Source organism: Phocoena phocoena, chromosome 16 (genome assembly GCF_963924675.1).
Source record: "Phocoena phocoena chromosome 16, mPhoPho1.1, whole genome shotgun sequence".
Lineage (NCBI taxonomy): Eukaryota > Metazoa > Chordata > Mammalia > Artiodactyla > Phocoenidae > Phocoena > Phocoena phocoena.
Genome location: NC_089234.1, coordinates 13,694,780 through 13,716,598, shown reverse-complemented (window position 1 = coordinate 13,716,598; position 21,819 = coordinate 13,694,780). Strand labels below are relative to the sequence as shown.

Below are 21,819 nucleotides of genomic sequence, written 5' to 3'. Positions count from 1 at the left end.
CCACATGAGTCCATGAGAAAACAATTCACTCACAGCACAGAGCACGTGGTTTATCAAGATAGTACTCTATTCAATTCAGGGTTTGGACTTTCACCTCAGTTCTGCCTTCTGGCCACTAGAGCCTTCCCCCCAAAGTCCTTGGGAGGCTGTGGACACAATCAATAGTATGTGTTTTGCATCCCCCAGTGAATAATGTGTGTAATTAACACTGGGTATGGGACTACTAGTTTGACATCAGCTCCTGAGTTTTAAGCTTATCTCAGTATATCCTAGAAAGCAATTTGTATGCCACAGTGCCTAACCATTTCCATGCTACTGAAGTTTCTCCATCAAAAAAGGATCAGACCCAAAACAGAAGCTTCTTTGGGGGCTTTTAAAATCACCTTAAGCTAGTCACTTCTGTTTATCCAATTACACACAAGTGCTGCAAACTTTCATCATTACATTTGATTTGTGGTATGCACATTACCTAAAAAGATAACATGAATTTTTTGTAAACTTCTAAAAGAAGTCACACTTAATACAGTAATTAGAAAAAAATCTTATCCCTATAAAGATTTTAAAAACTACAAAGAATGTGTACTTTGCTAAATAGCTTACTTATAAGTGAACTTACAAAAGTGACATCAAAAAAGAACCTATACTCTGAATACAGTGACAAGAACAGAATGTCTATAGCCCTTGCCAATACACCAAAACTAAATCATGTGCTTGTTGAAAAGGACTTCTGAACATATCCGCCTTCTGGTTTATGGATCAGCAGTTGGAGCTGTCTGTATCTCTTATTTTTTCAACACTGTCTTCTTTGTCTTCTGGTTTAATTTCACCTTCATCATCCTTGTGTTGAGCTGGATCTTTTTCAGCAACCTGGTCTTTGGTTTGGGGTTCATATGTGGAAACAGGATCTAAAACTACAACTGGTTCAGCTTGTTTTTCACTGCCAATGTATTGTCTCCTGCATCCAGTGTTACTGGGAGGCCTAGGGGATGAACAGTTAAACAAAAAAATTAAAAGCAGAGAGAGAAATCATTTATCTTTCAGATTCCTGGATTCAGATGAGCAAAAACCCCAAAACGTTCTAAGTCTAATCAACATGCAAAAAGTGGTCTTTGAGGTGCCAGCCATTACAAAAAAAAAAAGCTATTAGATTACATATTAGGAGCACAAGGCCAGAAGACGGAAAAAGAGCAATTAACTGCATAAATGTTAAAAAGCCAAATGCACCTACCTGCTTAATTGCATGCTCTTCTCACAGAAGCACAAAGCTCACAGATACTCTGTGCACACCTCCCCACTGCCTGCCGCCCCCAGACTCCTGTCCCACCCCACTTAGCTGGAAGGAGCCAGTTAACCCCTCCCTTGTGTGCTGGGGTACATGTGATTGCAGATTAGTTCTAAGACTGCAACAAGGAGGGAAATAAACCACTCCCATCCCTGATGGGCAGCTGAGAGATATGCCAGCTGCTGCCATTACTGGCAAGAACAACTCTGGTCAGACCTGTGGAGGGATGAGGGAAGGAACAAAAGCAGATGGGAGAATCCAGAGAAGAAGTTGAAATACTAAGTTACCATACACTTTTTCTAAAAAAGGAGAATCATGTTTGAGAAATTTCTTATTGAATTTCAAATGCAGTTTCTTTTTCCACTGAGGTTCCCTTTCTTCTCTTCTAAGAAGCTACTGCTTCTCAAGCTAAATGGGCAACAATTTCCTTGTGGAAACAGATGTCCTGAAACACTCTTCTCTTTTCACGTGTCAGGAAATTAGGCTGTGGGCACCTAGTCCTCTCAGAAGTCAGGTCAGAAGCCATCATCTGAAGGTATTGGACTGCTGACCTGATGCCTGGAGGTTGAAGGGTGTGTAGTAGGCAGGGCAGAGGCTACTCAGACTTATCTGGTCTTCTTGGCAAATGCTGGGATACTAACCATGACCCAGCACGCCCCTGCCCCACTTCCACCTCTGGATGTCAGGATGTGTATTGGTGAACTGTTGGCCAGGGTCTGCCCATTGCTCTACCAGCCCCTCACCAGGACTTGATTTCTACTATTCCCTGACCCCTAGCTCAGATCTGCTGGTTAGACACTCTCTTACCACCTAATACTTCTCCCTTGCTGGAGTTACCACAGTTATAATACTGGCAACCAGTTGTTTAATGTCTCTCTCTTCAAATAAAATGTAAACATCCATGAGGTGGACTGTTCAGCTTTGTTCACAGATCTATGCCAGCACCCAGTGCAGATCCATTTGTGGAGTAAACAAATGAGCAAATACTAATGAACTACTGTGTGTGAAAGGCTCAGAATGAATGTGCAGAAACCAAGGCTTTGGTGTGAGTAGGTCTGAAGGTCTCTCTTATACAACAGAAGTAACAGAACAAATTATCAACTATTGAGACAAAGTGGCCTGCACGATCCAGCCACAGGTACCAAAACTCAAACCCAGTGACCTCAGTTTTATCACCTGGTACTATGAAATCTGTCCAAATGTCTGAAAACCACTCCATAGGGCTATCCAGTTCTACTGTGTGACTTGATCACCATTCATAAGTGACTAGCACATAACTGTCTTCTTTGGAGGTCATAAAAGCAAAGAGATGACCTGAGAGGAAAGCTATACTGTAGTGAGGACAGATTCCTTTATTTTTGCCTGGATTTGTCAACACCCTTGTCATTAGAAAACACCATGACACTGCCCATCTACCTTGGCCCATCCACTTCTCAAGATATCTGTTACTGTGCGTTGGGAATCAATATGGGATGTAGTTGGTATCTGGCTTGACTTTCTCTGACCCAGGCAACACCTGGCAGGCTGAGTCCATTAGGGTATGGTCAGAGAAGCAAAACCCCCATGAATGGCATAAAGGCTTCATTATAGGCATTAGACCTCAGGCAATGGAGAGAGAGAGTTAGCTAGGCAGTCTACGTGAGTCTGTTGCCTCTGTGTATTATGCTGGGCCTGAAACCAGCAGGTCTTGCAGCTGAAAAGGAACTTGGGTGAAAAGTGGCAAGAAGCTGAGGACAAACCAGAGCTGCATCTGTCTTTCACAGTCACCAATCCCGATGATGCAGATGAGCTGCAGGATAAACTGGAGCCCTTCCACATGGAATTTGCACATGCACCTGGCCTAAGATTTGGGGAAGCTGGAAGGGAGATGTGGGGAGCTGGAGAAACTGTGGGCCAGCTGTGCCACATGCCAACTAGGTGACAACGCGCATGAATTGTAAAAGAGCCTGCCCTACGCAGACTTTTGGGAGCATTAAAAAAAAAAAGACTATTATGTCACTCCCACTTTCTAAATCTCGTGCAAATTTCTCCTATAGACAACCCTAACCTGGAAACAAATGGGAAAGGGAATTCTCGGAAATGAAGTTCCAAGTTCTGGCCTAGCTAAAGTTGTTACAGTCAAGGCCACACAAAGTCTGCTGGTCAAGTCCCCAGTGCGGTTCCACTACCCTGGGTCTAAGCCTCATTGTATAGAAGCCAGCAGTCTGCTCTACGCATGCAAAGGAAGTATCCATCTCATTCTAGGTGAACAACTTCCATCAACCCATACTGACCTTCATCACTTTTGTAGAACTACCATGGAAGTTCTCATGCCCATGTGTGTCTGCAGATGAAGGGGTGGTAAACACATCCTAAAACGCTTTCTTCATCAGCTGGAGGCTGAAAACTTCCAGGGAGCTCTCAGGGCTCCATAACAGCAACAAATGATGTTGACTGAACTGAAAACTCAGAAACTTTGTATTGCCAGGCTGAAACTGTCCTGGAATTGTCTCAGTCCAGAGAACTGCTCTTTCCTGAAGCAGGCTTCTTAATAATAGATTAATCTATTATTAAGTCACCTGTACACTCCAATTTGAGAACACCTTTATTATCACTGAACTTGGCACAGTGGAAAATTATGTGTTGAGAATCAGAGTAACTACTTTCTTGAAGATAATGACCACTGACTTGGAATCCCAATGGCTTAAGGCTAAAAGGGACTGTGGCAATCATCTAGTCCAACAGGTCCTTTTACAGATGAGGAAAATGAGGTTTGGAGAGAGGGAAAGCCTGACCTTAAAATTATACAGCTTATCAGTGGCAGAGCCAGGACAAGAATCAGAAGCTCCTCTCTTCCTGTTCCTGATTTTTCCACACCATCACACAGCTATTTACCAAAGGCATCTTCCAAAAACACGATAATGATGCCACAGGCTAATTCTGGCATGTTTACTGATTCTTTCTGAATCCCTGTTTTCAGCTTCGTCTTTCAGAACTATAAATATAAAATCCATCCCTTCAAGCTACCCGTTTTTTTTTTTTTTTTTCTTTGTGACTTAAAGCTAGCTCTTCCTTGATTTGACATCATTAAGTCCATTCCTGGTTCCCATGGGGAGCTGCCCAGGGCTCCTTCTGGAATGAAGGGCCTTCCTCCTAGGCTTCATTTCTAACTCCATTCCCATCTCATGGGAAGAGCCAGAAAGCACCATCAGTGATGTTGCCAAGAACCCAGGCTCTTGCTCTAGGCAGCCACAGTGGCAGGTTCTACAAGGTTAAATCTGAAGCTTCTCCCCCAAGGTGAAAATCCCAGCTGCTCAAATGCAACAATCCAATGGGAATTGCCGTATACTATTGTTCCGTTCAATTTTTCTTCTTTAATTCTTCATCTAAGAGCAATGACCACAAATAAGGAATTAAAATTCAGTATTCATAAAACGTACGGCAGACCTTCTCCTGTATGCTGCAAAATCTCCAAGCAAAACTTAAATTTTATAGGTGACATAAAGACTAAAATCATGGAATGTTCAGTCTGAGAGGGATTACTGACATGAACTAGTCCAGCCTTTTCATTTGTCAGGTGAAGACACCAAACAAGAGTGAGTTACATGATTTGTCCAAGGGCACACAATTTGTTAACAGCAGATACAGGATTAAAATTGTGGACTCTTGACTTCCTGTCCAGTACTTTTTTTTCTTACCACAACATACTGCTAGTGATTTTTAACCCAATCAAATAGATATTTTCATGGGTCATTTTAAATCATTTGTTAAGTGCTATTTCAAGACAAAAAGAAAAACCCAAAAGCAAAATAAAAGCTAGGAGACAATATATCAATCTATACCACTCTGTGAAGCCTGATGCCCAAGTACAACTTGGTTGCTCTTTTACAAAGCAGTTACTTCTCCCCCACCTGCAAGAGGGCCAGAGGTAGGGCTGGGGCAGATGAGGCCACTTGCTGACTCCAACTGGTACTGGTACCAGAAGAATCAGAACAGCTGCAAACGGTATTGCCAAAGTTGAACTTTATAATAAAGGGACTCAGTGACTTATCAGACTGTGTTACAGGAGATGAAATTGCAGCATTCTAATTTTTAAAAAGCACATCATGGTTTGCATTCAATGAAATTCCTTTCAAAATCGACTTTCCACATTCCAATTATATTCAGCAACATTTGAGCTAACATTTCAGCTGCAATTCAAATTAACTAATGCCCAAAAGAGTCCTAATAGACATGGTTCTGAGCTCAACTGAATACAATCAAAGCTCATGAAATGAAGGGGGAAAATGCTTATTTCATGCAAATTCTGCATATCACTCAAGCTTAATTCTACTGATAATATAAAGGTGGGACATTTTGAACATTACAGTGAATGAAACTTTTAAGCAGTGAGAGTTATTTTATAAAATGCTACCTCTGAAAAGCTGACTGCCAAACAGTGTAAAAATGGTTTGAGGCATAAATGTCAAGTTCATTTCTATTTCACTTCTGAGGTAACTATCTTTCAAATCGCAACAGCTGGACTATTTAACACAATCTGGTGAATCAAAGTATAGTTCTTCTCTGGTCTCCCAGTGGGACGCCTGCATTAGTCTGTGGCAGCCATCCAACAGATGACGCACAGCCGGATGGTCTGAACTCTGTTTCATTTACAATAAAAATGGATAAAGCTACAATCATATTTACCACCTTCAAGGACAGAAAACGGCAAGATTTAAATTTGTCTTTATAAAGTAGTTTCCTGGGAAAACTCCAAAGAGGAAGTCAGTTTTATATCCTCCCTTGTGTAAAAATAAGAAGTCTTACTTTTTTTTTTCCTCCCAAGCCCTTTATACAGTTACTACAGCAGTGAACAGCAGTGGCATTACAACAGAGGTAGTTTTTATTGTTTCTCTCAGACATCCTATTTTTCAGGATATTTTAACACACTTATCCAAAACTTACCAAAATAAAATTTCAAACATAAGATGAAACTTTCTATATTATTGCTAATTCTAATACTTTTAAATATAATGAAGGTAGAAAAAACGAAGCTAATTTCTTTTGGCTTTGTGTACTTTTTGAAACTGCGTTTTAGTGCAAAGAATAAATTAGTTTGCCAATTTGGGTCAGTTTCTATTTGAGGGAAAAATAGATATCATTTAAATTATGAAAAATAATATTGTTAAACAACAGAATACCGCCATGGTTGAAAATCTGACATCAGCTTCTAGATGCTGATCTGCCATAAGATTAACAAGAATTCCTTTTTAACAGAGGTAACAATGGCTGGGCAAAGACCTCTGTGTCCACACTGAGCCATAGTTTCTTTGGTGGAAAAACTGCAGCACAGCCATCTCAGTGCACAGGTTATATCTCAGACCACAGTGCACGTTACGAAGCCTTGTCCCAGTTCTTTTATTCTTCTAGCGTAAGCTGGACTGTGCACATTTACAGATTCCAAAATACACTGGCCCAGGGAGGCTCAGGAAACTGGACCATTCTCGCCAGCAAAATCAATGATAAAGCATGAGCTACGACTGATTTTAGCACAGGCAAAGATTCTTAAATGTGTATGATACTTTTTTTGGCTACTTTTTAAGCTTTTTGTAATTTTGTACAACTTTCAGTCACCATGGAAAATCCACTGAGATCTCAGCTATGAAATGTGAATATTATTTAAAAGAGATATTTTAAGGAACATAAAGGCTTCCACAAGAAACACCATATATAAATAACACTGGCTCCTCAAGAAAGCTGCCGTGCACAGAATGTTTGCATTTTCATTCTTAATTTTCAGAGCAATGTTTTTTAAATTTTAAAAGATTTTTCTTTAAATTTACTATATTATATACTTTAAACTCTCTTTTAAGACAGGAAGTCATGAAGCATTCAGTGTGTTACTTTTCATAGTTATATGACAAAATATACTTTAAACGAAAAGCATTTATCAGGTTTCAGAAGTTAAGTCAATTTATCCTCAGATCTGAAATTGCATTTAAGTTTTAGCCAGACTTCTATTTGAATAAATTTTAAGTCTCCACTCCTCCACTATATAAAAATAAAAGGAAACACAAATACTGCAGAGACTACTGAAAGATGTTTTAAAAAAATGACAAAAGCACCAAAAGCAATATGGTTCTCCATGGAGAAATGATATATTTTATGCTAAGTCTCTTAAAATCATAGGTGTTTGCAACTGGAGGCAAATGTTAGAAGGCAATTAATTCTTTGAGAGAATTGACAATTACTCAGCAGCATTTTAACAATTATTTTGAGATTTACTCAACAGAATTTTAACACTAGGTGTAATATAGCCTCAACAATTAATCTGGAAGAAGCTGCTGTCTGTAAGGTAACTCAGAACACCTGTAAGACAAAACTGACAGGCGGATCTTCTGGACAGCCCACAGGGAAACTCCTTTGGAGGGGGGAGGAAAAAGAGACTGAGTAAGGAGATCTCAACTTCCCGAACATCCAGTTGTTCTGCTAATTTTGTTGTTAAAACTTAATTGTCCATGTACAGGAACACATGGAGAACCTTTGTAGTAGTGCTTTGCTGAGCAGAGCTGTTTCCTGCAGTGTCCGTACACAATTCAGCCGTACTAAGATTACAGTTGAGAGCAGAGCAAATCCTTTAATTGTATAAGAGCATCAGATTAAGCAGTAACTTCCATGCAGTTCATTTGCTAGCTAGTAGTCTCTTCTCAGAAACGAATGTTTGCTAAGTACAGGGAAGGTGCCCTCCTTTCTCGCACCATGCATGCAAATACACATATGCACACATACACAATAGGAGAGAAAAGAGGAGAGGAGGAGGGGAGGAAATGGTAGAGTTGAGAGTAACAGGAAGAAAACCTATTCTTTCCACCACAAGCACTAAAAACTTCTCTATTTTCCATTTGAACAAAATGTTGACCCAAATCCCTCTAAAGTAGTTAAGAATCTCAATTTCTATTTGGTAACATATTTCAAAAGCTCAGATTCTCCAGCTGCAATGCAAAAGAGCAATACTTTTCAATTTCATTTACAAAAATTAATCTTACAAGAATTAATCTGTGCGGGGCCACAGGTCACACGTATTTAGAGACACCACAGACCTAGAAATTAAATGTAAATTAAAATAAAAATGGCTGCACTGGAAACGGTCATTTTTCTACTGAAATTGAAGTCCTGTAATTGCTACATAGGTTTTTGTTTTTTAAATTCTTCTAGGGCACAATGTGACCCGTTTTGACCTCCCAAACAAAAAAGGCAAGCTAGCCGCCTGTCTGATGGCTGAAAAGGAAATTTTAAAGAGCTTGATAAAGCTTAGAGTTTTGGGGAGCTCTGGGGTTGAAGAAGGGCATGATGAATTAGAGAAGTATTAACTGGAAGGGTCTCTGGCAATTGTGGCTTAAAAGCATCTTTGAGAATGACCAAGAGATGAGGACACAGCTATGAAATCACTGCAAATCACACCAGTTACAATGGAAACTGGGTTCTCCCCTTTGAAGCCAGGTTCTAGAGATGTAACTAGGTGAAATGACAAATCATCCTTGAGGTTGACTCCCTTGTTTAACTGTAACTGTCAGGCGGATATTCACCCTTCTGAAAGTAATTAATAGAAAAAGTGAGCACAGATGAATAAAGCTCAATACAGACAAGTAAGGCCACTTCTAGATGAGACTGTTCAGAGACAAAAAAGCAAGACTGTGAGAACACAAGATACTCTTGGGTCTCTGCCTGATTGTGATGTAGAACTCTTGTAAGATCTGCTTGTCTCTTTCTCCATACTGCAGGCCCATTTGTCCTGCCTTTCTTTAAAATAGAGATGTTCTAAAATATGATGACAATGGGCACTACACCACAAACTCAAAGGAGCTAACCAGTAATTGACCAAAGGCGGAGCTGACTCACAGAGGTGCAGCATAAAGTGGATGCAACGGTGAAATTTATTTGGGGCTGTAGAATGTATGTTTTAAAACAACTGTATTCACAGTGATTCATCTTTATATTGTCATATTATCATTTAGTAAAACACCTTTCTAATCCAGTGATTCAAGTCAGATATTTTCAAGGTATGTGACTTCTGGGAATGAACTAATCCTCAGCATGTTTGAAATGTAAATAAATAAAAAATGTGTACATGAAACTTATGCCAAAGATTAAAGGAGCTTAGGCTGGTATTCTAATATGGTAATTTCCAAAAGTTTATTTGTGAAGCATGCCCCTTTATTGGCCATTTGACATGAAAAACACTAAAACAATTTCTTTCCAAATCTCTTTTAAGTCTTCTTGCTAATTCAGATTGGCTCTCCTTTTCAGAATTCTTTGCTTTACTGGGTAACATTTTCTTCCCTTGGCAAAAGATATATTAATTGCTTAGTTTAGCCTTAGGAAGAGGAAAGAAAAAGGAAGAGATGACACTATCTGTGAGTATGTAGGGTCAGAGGAGCAGGATGTGAATAGGGCAAATGGAGCAATTTAACTACAGAATCACTGCTTCCTGCAGAAGAAACCTTACAGTCATTTTCTTCCCTTCCATTCCTACAGCTCTTAATACACTCAACGCAGTATGCTATAGCTCAAAAGCGTGGGCTCTGAAGTTAGAATGAAGAAGGTTCAAATGAAATCTGACCCAATTATCGATTAGGAACAGAATTTTGGGCAAATTGTTTATGTCACTAAACCTCAGAACTTTTGGAAGAATTAAAACAACACATAAAAGTACTGGCTTCATAAATGTTAGTGAAACGATAGTAACAACAACAAAACATCACCAAAGCAAATTCCAAATTGGAAACTGGCTCGTTACTCACAGCCTCCATCTATAATCAACATAGACATCCTGCTTATAGCGATATAAGCACATTTCCTCTCAGATGAACGCTATTATAATATGGATATATATTAATATATACTGATAAAGAGTAACAGAAAATTTAAAAAATAAAGAGGCGAAACATATACAATGGAAGGTTGTAGGCTTTTACCCCCAAATGTTTTCCTAATTCACTTCACTTACATCACTCGAGATCATCAGATCTCTCCATTCTGTGGATAACAGAGCTAACGTGTCTCAGGTACCTCACACAGGATTAAAATGGAAGACAACTCTACCCATAGCTAGGAATTATACTTGCATTTTCTTACTTATTGCTCAACTTACGTTTGCTTCTGAAATACTGACTTCCTAGTTACCCTTTAAATCAACGCCCCAGAATGTGTAAATTTGGAACCTGTCAACCTAACTGGAGTTCAAGAAGCAAGCTTTGGCTTGACTGTATTGCATGGTACTTTTCTGTACACACGGCTGGGAGACATGTCATGGGTCTGTGTCACATTTTAAAAAATGCATCTGCAATGGTGGCAAACTGATGGCTATTTCCAAAAACTGAATGAACTAGCAAAAGCCAAAGTCATTTGGAAACATATGTTGAACATATAGTAGTGGTTAAAATGGGCCATATCATTTTTTGACCAAGATAAAAACTGACACTAATTCTCTTACACAACCCGCCAAGTGGCTCTAAAGCACTCTTTACTTCTCACCCACTTTTTCCACCCCAGAATAAATGGATAGGAAAGACTGTCCAATTTATTTCCTCTGTGGTCAGGTATCTCTAATCCAAATAGGTCTAAAAGCATTTGGAGCAACAGTGACAGGGTTGGAATGAGTATCCTGACCCCTAAGAATATAACCCTGAAGGATAACAATCATTTCAGTCTGGATTTGTAAGTTCCTAAGATGTAGTTTGAAAATTAAAATTTTTCAAAAAATTATTTTATATTTCTAGGTTTGTGTTTTACTGTAAATCTATATTGAGAGACACGTTGGGGGTAAAAACTATGTGCTTAACTCTTGTTCTTTATCTTAACTGTGAACATCTTTACCAAGCAACCACATCTGGGAGGAATTATTGGGATTCTAGAGCTGAAAGAGACTCTGGAGAGTGCCTCATCTACTTCCCTCAATTTTAGATAAGAAAAACAGTACAACAAAAAGTGAAAAAACAAAAACAAAACACAGAGGTTACATAATTTTCCCAAGGAAACCTGGCACAGTCAATAAGCCAGGTGTTCAGTACCTAAGCTTTCAACTCTAACTTTTGTCCTTGATAATCCAGTAATGCCCCAGCATTATAATTTTATATTAAGATAGAAAAGGAATTTATTGAAATATTTTTCATAAATTATTTAATTTATGTGACAACCCTACAAGGTAGGTATCATTACCCTCATCTTCCACGTGATTAAATAACTTGCCCGAGGTCATAAAGATAATAAATAGCAAACCCAAGATCCGAACCCGAGGTCTCACTGTGGAGCTGGAGTTCTGGAAATAATTCAGTGCTGCTCGCCACCCTGTGCATATGTGGAAAGACACTGATTTAGAAAACGGATCATGCTGTGTTTCCTTGTTACTCCTCGTCCAGTCTACAGGCTTTTACTGGTGAAAATACAAATCATTCTTGGCTTTTTTGACCCTGTGCAACACTCAGTTAGCCTATTTCCAGGTACTGTAGCTGTCTGAAAGTAATGGAATCGTTATCTTTTAAAAATTCTATAATTTGGAATTTTCCCTATTTTACATTGACCATCCCAGCCATTGATTAGCTTGAATCAATGAGTCTTACTCTATTTTAACACTGTCAGAATATTTTGGATCAGAAGGGAAGAGCATGAAAGCAAAAATAAGGCTTATACTCTCCATTCGCTTGGCCAGCTCTTTACCTCTCATGGCATAAAGGGAGATTATGAGCATAATTCCTGTTTGAGTAATAACTAATCGGAATTAATGAAATTCAAATTCACTGTTAGATTTAAGATATTATTACTAGATAGTATGTATTCACTAGAAATAACTGAGGACACAAATATTTCTAAAGCTATTATTGAAAGATAAATAGAAACAATTAGGCTTCTCCAAGTCCTGATTATCTTTTTCTTTCTTTTTCTTCTTTTTGCTTAAAAAAAAACCCTGCTTGCTCAGACTGGTGACAAGAATGTTAATTTTAATTAATCCTTGCAAGTAAGTATTAAAGGTGTCTCTTGCTGTCTCATAAGTTCCTAAGAAAGAAATCCATATATCTCTCTGGCTCTACAATTTACCAGATAGAAGTTACTCAGTAATTTGGAACATACACATACGTTGATTTTAGGAATTAAAAGGAAAATAAACTTTCTGGGAATAGCCTGATGCTATTTAATTTTCTGGGTAAGTGAAGATCTTATGCAGAAAACATCTTTGCTTCTTCCTTCACTTTAAAAGTTTTCTTAGTAGGTTAGCAAACTTTCCTGTTCACCTGAGGCAGTGAGCACAGCCAAATCTTTCTTTTACAACTGGGTATTCTGTTGTCTCTGATAACTTTATCTTGTATAGGTTCAAAGATGCAGAAGATATGCAAAACTGAATGTAAATGACTCCTAGGCATTTAAAAAATGTTTAAAAACCCAAATAAGCAACCAAATAAACCAAAATATCTAATATTTATGTACACATATATGTGTATATGTGTGACTGCTGAATAATGGGGGAATGCTGGTTAACTGAGTATTCTAATTAATTGATATTCTGCTGTTTTATTGATACTAAAAATGTATTTATTCATTCATTCATGTATTCAACAAGTATTTCCTGAGAGCCTACCATAAGGCAGGAGTTTTTCCAGGTGTTTGAGATACACCAGTGACAAAAAAATGTCCTACCCTCATGGAGTTTACATTCTAGGAGGGGAAGAGAGAAAATAAGCATATATATAATAAAGTATGTAATACGTTAGAAGATAACTGTTATGGGGGAAAATGGAGTAGGGTCAGGGAGAATCAGCGTTTAAGGGAGTTGAGTTACAATTTTAAATAGGGTGGTCAGGGTAGGTAGGCCTCATTGAAAAGATGACATCTGAGCAAAGAAATGATAGAGGTGAGATAGTGCAGCTACTTGGGGAAGGGCATCTGAGGCAAAGGGGATAGCAAAAGCAAAGAGCTGGGGTGGAATGATTCTAGGCCAGAGAGGCCAAAGCGGAGGGTGGAAGGGAGCGTAAGAGTGGCAGGGACTCTGTGTGTGTGTGTGTGTGTGTGTGTGTGTGTGTGTGTGTGTGTGTGTGTGTGTGTGTTCGCAATAATGTAATGTATTAGAGCCTACTGTGATTGATATCCTCCCTTGACCTTGATTCCCTGTCAAGAGCCGATAATACCACTCACCTGAAAAACACTACGGTGGTGTCGTCACAGATCAAAATAAGGGTGCCATTACCAGAGAGCAAAGGCACTTTTTAAAAGCAAAGGAAACATTTGCACTTCAAAGTGACAAATCAGGTCTATGAGGTAAGACAATGTGGTTGCCTCTACCTTATGGCTAGTATAACAGAATGAACCTGCTAGCCAAAGCCAGCCAGAAACAGCCTGAAAATAACCCTTCTCATTCCTGGTAGCTAAACCTCTTTCAGGGAATCCTGAGAAATCCCATGAGTTTTTACTTTTAAAGCTTACATATGACTACATTAAGTTCTTTTACTCAGTAAAAAGCTAGGTTTAAACATAAATGAATGAAGCACGTCTGGGAAGTGAATAATTACCATGTACATACACAAGACACTTGGATTCATTTGGATAGTCTAATTGTACTTAAGAAACACGTTTTTCAGAAAGGCACTCTTCTTTGGTAAATGACTGTCAATATGAAAATGCATGGCGTTAGTTATTTCAGCTAAAGCATGTCAAGAACTGAATAATCAAGCATTAGATTACAAAGTTTAAAAGTTAATACAGCAGCACAGAGTATTTGTATTAGTGCTTTAAGTAGATAAATTAAATCGAAACGTGTCTCTTAAACAGTCATTGAACAAGCAAGATGAGAAATAAATTGAGCTTCACATAGGCCTTTATGGCATCTAACAACTGTGTCTGTCAACAAATGGATCCTTTTCACTGTCAATTCAGCACACATTTTGCAGACCTTGGGCCTACAATTATTTCATTTCCTTTCTTGGAAATGTAATTTCCACTTACTTTTGGAGAATAAAAGGCAGACAAAAGAAGGAAGGAGTTGCAGTATTTTCTGATTAAGATTATCTGTGTAAAATGGTAAAGGAAGAAAAAATCTATACACACACACTGAAGCATTTCTCAGAAACTAAGTTGTCTCAGCCAAATTGCTTTTGTGTCTGGATACTGGTTCAAATGTAGCCAGACTGTTGGTGTCAAATTAGGTGCTAAACAAATTTAATAGGACAGACGAAGAATGAATATAGATCATCTTTCTGTTAGAACTGTTCAAATGACTCCAGTCAAAAGAAAGAAAACACATGACTGCAGGAGAAAATGTACTTTTTAAACACAATGAAATTAGACAAACCTGTAAATCAGCAAAGAAGGTCATTCATTCCAAAAGAGGGGGATAAAGTTAATAGTACCAATAAGAGAAACGCAAGACTGGAAGAAAATACCAGCTGGCAAAAACAGATCTAAACTGAATCGCAACTTCATTTGTCCAGGCTTCACCTTTTAAACTAAGACAGGTACAGCTACAGAAAAGGGTTCTTTCTCCCCTGATAGAATGGGAAATCAAAGGTTTAATTAACCATGATTACAATATTTGCTGATCTGATTTGTCTCACCTCTTCCTTTTCTTTATGTGACAAACCAGCTGACATCCTGGCAAGAGAACTAAAGCAAAACTAGACTAATTTCAAAAAGAGCCTGCCATTGTTATAAAACAAACTGATCCTCCACCAGATCTGTCTGAAACACATTCAATAGCAGGATTAATTCTTTGTCAATCAAAGTGCCACTTTCAAGCCATACATAGGTAACTCTTTACATAGCGTGTTTTCAGTCTCAGAATAGAGCAATATTAAGGCACATCTTTAATTGAGAATTAGAAAATAAGGCTGTAAAAACATACCCTTCAAAGTAAGTTTGAAGATCTAGTATCTTCTTTGGCTGCTCATGAACCATTAAGAGGGATGATCTAAGTATTTAATCTTGAAAGAATGATTAAGTGTCTTCTGATGCTGAATAAGGATCATCCAAGTCAATTCTTTGTGTAGAAGAAGAATCTGATTTTACCAAACCAGCTTAGGGATGGAATTCTCTTTATACATGTCTGCTTTGCATCAGAATAAGACCTCTAAGCTAGGAGCCTGGAATCAAAAGTTGGCTCATCAAACAGAGGAAGAAGAGTATTTATTGGCTAACCAAATCGAAATCTCTATCTAAGGAGAAACAAAGCAAAGTAACACACAAATTAGTCATCACAGATTCTTCTACACACTACTTAGTAAAGAGCATCATTACTTACTGAAATGTAACCTTGGAACTTGTGCATCCTTCCAATTTACACGACCCTTCACCTGGCTCAGGTGTTGGGGGGGACGGGCTGTTGAATTCTGCCTCCAGAGTTTTCTTGTTCAAGGCTGTTTTTGTTACACTGGATACAGAACCCAACACTGGCATGGATTTGGACTCTGAGGTGGCTAATATTCCAGTTGGACCTTAAAACCAAACACATACCTCAAGTTTAATAATTCTGTTCGATGCTTATTAATATGGTACTGAAAAACAGATGAGCTGAAAATCCCTCAGGAAGTGAAAAGGCCAAGTTTTGTTAAAATTTCAAGAGCATGCTGGAAAATGCTCCTATTAGAAATCTGCTCTGCTTTGGTGGTACTACTGCTTTTCAGGACCATGCTGAGAAATTGTGTACAGACCTTTAACAAACTCTAAAACCCCAGGCCATGGTTTCCTCAACTGACCAGAGTCCTTTAGTAATACTGGAACTGTAAAGTCTTTACTTCTCACAGAGCATGGCTTTCTGACAGCTCTACTTGAATCATTTGGCCTCTCAAGAGTTAATTCTTTCCAAAACTCAGCTCTGATTTTAAACAGAAAATGGAATGATGTCAAAAAGCTCTTTTTAAAAGGCTCATGAAGGCTTCCTGAGCCTTAAATAGCTTTTATGAACATTTTCATTTTAATGTGATTGAGAAGTAAGTGGGTTTATTTCCTATTAAAATACAGACACAGGATTATAAAAATTAAGTGGCAAAGAGTTTGGCTGTTTACCTTTTGGACTTTTCTGCTCTTTGGGTAGGATCAGAAAACTATAATAGGGCTTGTTACTACAATTATTGGCATATCAGTCTAAAACTTCTATGCATTGAAGCTAAGCTCCATCATTACTTTTTTTCTATCTTCAGTTAGGAAGATACTATCCTAGACAGTTTTTTCAAAGCAAGATTCTAGTATGTCTTTCTTGAAACTTCAGAAGGAATCCTTTTAAAACGAAGCAATTTATGAAATGTCATGAATATACAAATAAAATTAGAACTTCTAAAAAAATAAGCTACAGAACAACCCTGAAAGGTGCGGCTAAGAAAAAAGCAAAACTTGGGCTTCCCTGGTGGCACAGTGGTTGAGGGTCCGCCTGCCGATGCAGGGGACACGGGTTCGTGCCCCGGTCCGGGAAGATCCCGCATGCCGCGGAGCGGCTGGGTCCGTGAGCCATGGCCGCTGAGCCTGCGCGTCCGGAGCCTGTGCTCCGGGGCGGGAGGGGTCCCGGCAGTGAGAGGCCCACATACCGCAAAAAAAAAAAAAAAAAAAAAGAAAAAGAAAAAAGAAAAACTTGGGACTCTCTATATCCTTAAGAAATGTCAGATCATCTAAAATGGAAAGGACTGGTGGGTACAATCCAAAATGCTAGCTAATCCTTGATTATTTATATTAGGCTTTGGAATTTTATTCTTACATTTGTATATGAATGTGTCTGATGCAGTATAACAAACATATGAACTCCAAAAATGATGTTATAATTTGAAAAACCTATCTAAGAGGGGCTGGGAAATTGTGCAGCCATTCTGTTACTGCAGCTCCTCTAGACTTACTCCACGTGGGAGACACAGATCCTCCCTGGTCTGGTAGAAAGCCTCAGCTCACAAAGCATCAGTGTCTGCCTTTCTCATTTATTTCTTCGGTACCGTCTGAGCAGACAAATTTGTGACATTATAGAATATTCTGGTTCAAAAGGCCTTTCCCTCCTGCCTGTGACAAGCCTCACGCTGCATGGGGATGTGGGGGTAAAGAGAAAAGGGCAGAAAGATCAAGAAAGTTCATTCCTCAAAGTATAAATATGAAGCTGAACGTAAGATGTGCTTCAGAGCAGCTCTGCTCAGCCCTTGGGTAACTGCTGACTGCAATACTATAGATAGCTTTAAACAATCTGTCCTTGTAGAAAAGCAAGATCTGTTTCTGAATACACACCAACGCCTGCTGCTGTTCTGCAACTGAAGCCAATTCTAAAGGAGGGAGAGTGGGTGAGCTGAGCCAGAGCTGTTATTTTTCTTACATACAAAAAGAAATAAAGAAAAATGCCTAATGTTTAAGATGATGATGATGATGAACACTATTATTATTGCATCCTATTTAAGCAGTCCAATGTTTTCCAAGAGGCACTTGCTGCTCTTAGAAATGTCAGTTTTGTAGCCCACAGTCTAGGTAAATCAAGGAAATACCAGTTAGCCCCGTAAGAAAAATTCTAAAGAAAAAGGTGTTTCTGTGGCCCCTGAGGGAGATACTAACTTGGGATATGAGTTCTGCCAACCTCAGGCTGCCTCTGCCTCACTTATGATGCTTCCTTTCTCCACTTTGTAACCTCACCTTTAGCCTTTCCATAACCCTTTGTGTGCAGGAGAAAAAAATCTCAAGAGATTCAAATGCACCTGAGGAACAAACCTATCAAACTTCTCTCTGTAATTTGCTCCCACTATGCAGTTGTGCTACTTTAGCATCTTATTTGCCCCCCTGGAATTTTCATTTTCTCATTCCATGACCTTTATAAAAAGATTACATAGTAAATACCTCTGCCAGTTTGATGCTTGCAAAACATTTGAACCATGTAAAAAAAATAAGTTATTTCTTTTACTAGATGATAGAGTTTGTAAGTTTGTGTCCTCTCTACCCCCCACACATACCCTTTTTTTTGGGGGGGGGGCTTTGGCTACTAGGGAGCTCAAAAGAAAATTTCTGCTCACTTACAAGTCACTCCCTTCAGTATGTTTCCTCTCCATCCTGCCAATTACACAGTTCTTATTTCTCTATCCAAGTATTAATGATTCTATTGAATATGTATCTCTTATTCTAACTTCCCTCAAGTGATACCTTGAATATTTGTATACTGGTGGAATATAATCAGTAAAATGAAAGAGTCTCACCATGTCCATAAAATGTGTTCCTACCTTTCTCCACACTTTGAAATACTCAAATCTTCATATTGACTAAAATAAAAATGTTTCCTCGTTTCTCCCATGGAAAACTAACTCTGAAATAGTGAGTGCTGCAAGTTTGACCAAGTGAGTGAAGAAAGAATGTTTCTGGAGGAACAAAAAGGTCGGTGGCAAAATACAAAATGTAAATGACAGAGCACAAAAATGGCATTCGCAAAGTTCTAAAAATTAATGAAAACTACATGAATACTTTCAGGATGAAATGCTGGAAAAGTCACAGCACTAACTCACAAGTGAATAACAATTCATTATGGAGGCTGGTAAATTCTTGTAAAGCGAACATAAGGGGGAAAAAAGTCTCTTATGGCATCCCTTAGTTTTCCTGAGAGTTGGTTATTTGGGCGTGGGGTGGTGGTAATTCTTACAGGATACTAACAGCAGAATTTCTAGAACAAACTGAATGGCTAATTTTTTTTTTTTAAAGAAGGGCACAAAGTCTTCATCTTTTTATAAAAACGGTTTGGCTGGTATTATGCTGCTTCTGGTTCAAGGAACCAATTTACTCCATTGAGTAAATCCCTACATGAAAGCTAGAGCTTGATTATCAAAAACCCAAATCCTTAATATTCTAGCAATTTAAACTTGATAGACATGACAACAATGCAAAGTTAAACTGTTACAATAGACTAATTGGAGTTGATTGAACAGAGTCTAAAAGATTCAGTACATTAGCTGTGGTTGCTATTAATTTTAGTTTAGGGTAGTTATCCAAAAGCAGCCTCCTGGCAACAAGGGGAAAACCTCATAAAGGTTTCTGCTAATTCCCATGATCAAGCTGATGGAAAAAAATCTGAAGACATACAAAGTGAGTTCTGAAACACACTTTGAAGTCTAATACACGCGTATCATGATACCAATGCAAACTGTGATCTCAAGATGCTCAGATGGTCATTTACAGTTGATGACAGAGCTGGACTTTCTCATTCACTTGATTCACAGGCAGGGACAATAAACTAAATGGATATGAAAAATAAAGACGATTTCTTTGCATTTGTAACTGATTTGTAATTACGACTATTATTACTAACTATTGTGCTCTTTGTGCCAGGCACAGTGCTAAGCACGTTTTATATATTGACTTAATCCTTAGAATAATCCTATGAGGTGGTGCTTTTATTATCCTCATTTTATAGATGAAGAAATTGAGGCACAGAGAGGTTGAGTAATTTGCTTAAAGGGCAAGCAGTAAACTGCAAAGCTAGGATTCAAACTCATGCCTTCTGGTTCCGGAGCCTTTACTCAATGCTACATTGTTGCCAAAGTCCATCCCGGATGTCTTTACCAAAGGGCATCTTGCATTAAGCAAACAAGATCCATAAAAGCCTGATTCCCTACAAATAAATAAACATACCAATAAATAAAAATACATTAAGCACTCTTATGAGATACCCATTAAGTACCTTTGCCATCCAATACTTCTCATTCACATAAAAAAATTTAATAATTTTAAAAAGATCATTTTATGTTAAGGAGACACTGAAAGGAAGATGCTTCAGAGAGGAAGAGTAGAACCGTGGAAAATTCAAACCAGCTTACTACTGCTATCTGCTTCTGTTGTCAACTTTCTGCGACGCAAAATCCTTTCTAACTCAGTTTCACTGTTTTCAATGTGAAGGGATTTTAAGCTTCTTGAACTAGTGGATTTGTTAAGTGTCCCCTAAAGTGAAAACAAAACAAAAACAAAAACAAAAAGGTTAATGTCTTAATACAATACACAAAAGAATATAAAAGTCAAACCACCAAAACATTACCAGAATTTGAATGGAATTAGGAACTAAAATGAATTTGCTATATATGTATTTTTAATGTGCATATCTTTAACATACAGTGTTGGATCATTTAAGAAGATGCTACTGATGATGTAAGATGTTAGCTTTCGTAGCAAAAGAACAGCACAAGAATACCTCTTGATGGGCTAACTATATGAAATTCAGTGGTGGGAAGGTACTTTGCACATTGATGATTAAGATTCTGATGTGTGTTGGTCGACCACGCGGAGAAGAAAACAGATATACTGAACTCACCTTAGAAGGTTATCTTGACATGGCAGCCATGAGTTACTGACCCAAATCCTTGCGGCACTAAAAAATGTGGCCGATTCTTCAGAGAGAATGACCCTGGCCGCACACCTGGTGACAAGGCGTGCTGCCGAAGGAAGCACGCACGTAACGCTCTCCGGCGGCCTAACCCAGGAGGTGCTACGCTGAGCACACCTCGCTTCTCTGTGAAAGAGCAAAGGCTACAGTCTACAGGGAGGCAAGGAAGGGCCGGCGCCGTAATCCCACACTCCTGAACAGAGGAGGCAGTGAATGAATGGATTACTCAGCACCCGGAAGACACTGAAGGAAACAAGAGATGCCATAAAGCTGTGCTCCTGCTGAAAGGCGTACTGACTTTCAAGAGGACAGAGGAAGACCCAGGCAGTGCTCCCCTGCCCTGGCTCCTCTTGGAAGTATGTTATGGAGGGAGAGCTACGGTTTTCTATCTCCATTACCAGCCAAGTGTTTGTACAGAACACTGGGTGACACACTTCTTCGTAGATTTAAGGGGTAAAGATTTAGCACCCCACCATTACAAGTGGTCCATTTTCTTTTCTAAGAAATGCCCACTATTTCTTTGAAAGAGCTCTCCTCAGCTGTGCCGCAGGCTTAGGGGGGAATAAAAAACCCAGCTGAACCACAATCTTTTGATCAGAGAAAATCAGAACCTCAAGTCAGGTATAACTTGCCAGACTTCAGGCCAGAGTCGGAAGGCAGGCTTTGTCCACCCAGGCTAACAAGTAGGCCAGCCTTTGTCACTTCAGCTCACTATGGGCTTGCCTGAACGCTGCTCCCTGCCCCTGCCAACTCCCTGAACGATTCTAAGAATCCTACTAGCTAAAATGGTAACTCATATTTCTTCTTTAACCTATAAAACAAAAAAAGTAGCTTGTAAAATTAGGTAGTTACAAATCTCACATGATATAGGTTATTATGTTGGTTCGGTTAGAAAGGTGTTTTTCTCCCTAACTGCACAAAGTTATAGAAAAGCAGTCTGTTGCTGGGAAAACTGACTAACAAGATTAGGAGATTATATTCCTCTGCTGTCAGCTAGCTAACCAAAACTGATGTGTAAAATTCTTAAGGCTCATATTTTAATCAGGCATCTGATACTTTCCCCCTGGAAGAACCTCTTTCTACTTTGGATTTATTGCAAAAATTCATAAAATACATTAAAGGAAAATCATATTACATGTAACACTATAATAGCTTATTTTATAATTTAAAAAATTAGATGATTTCTTTATTTAACAGTTAACAATGCAGATCTGTACCC

At 38.7% G+C, this 21,819-nt stretch overlaps 1 protein-coding gene across 1 annotated transcript in view; it reads right to left on the bottom strand.

Moving 5' to 3' along the window:
* Nucleotides 1–756: 756 nt before the first annotated feature.
* The window catches only part of SHTN1 (shootin 1), an 85,495-nt gene continuing 64,432 nt past the window's right edge, over nt 757–21,819 (bottom strand). Inside the window, exons 14-16 of the mRNA XM_065894242.1 lie at nt 20,041–20,161; nt 15,525–15,717; nt 757–979 (exon numbers count right to left, since the gene is read on the bottom strand). Coding sequence (XP_065750314.1) covers nt 757–979; nt 15,525–15,717; nt 20,041–20,161 — 537 coding nt within the window. The remainder of the gene's footprint in view (nt 980–15,524; nt 15,718–20,040; nt 20,162–21,819) is intronic.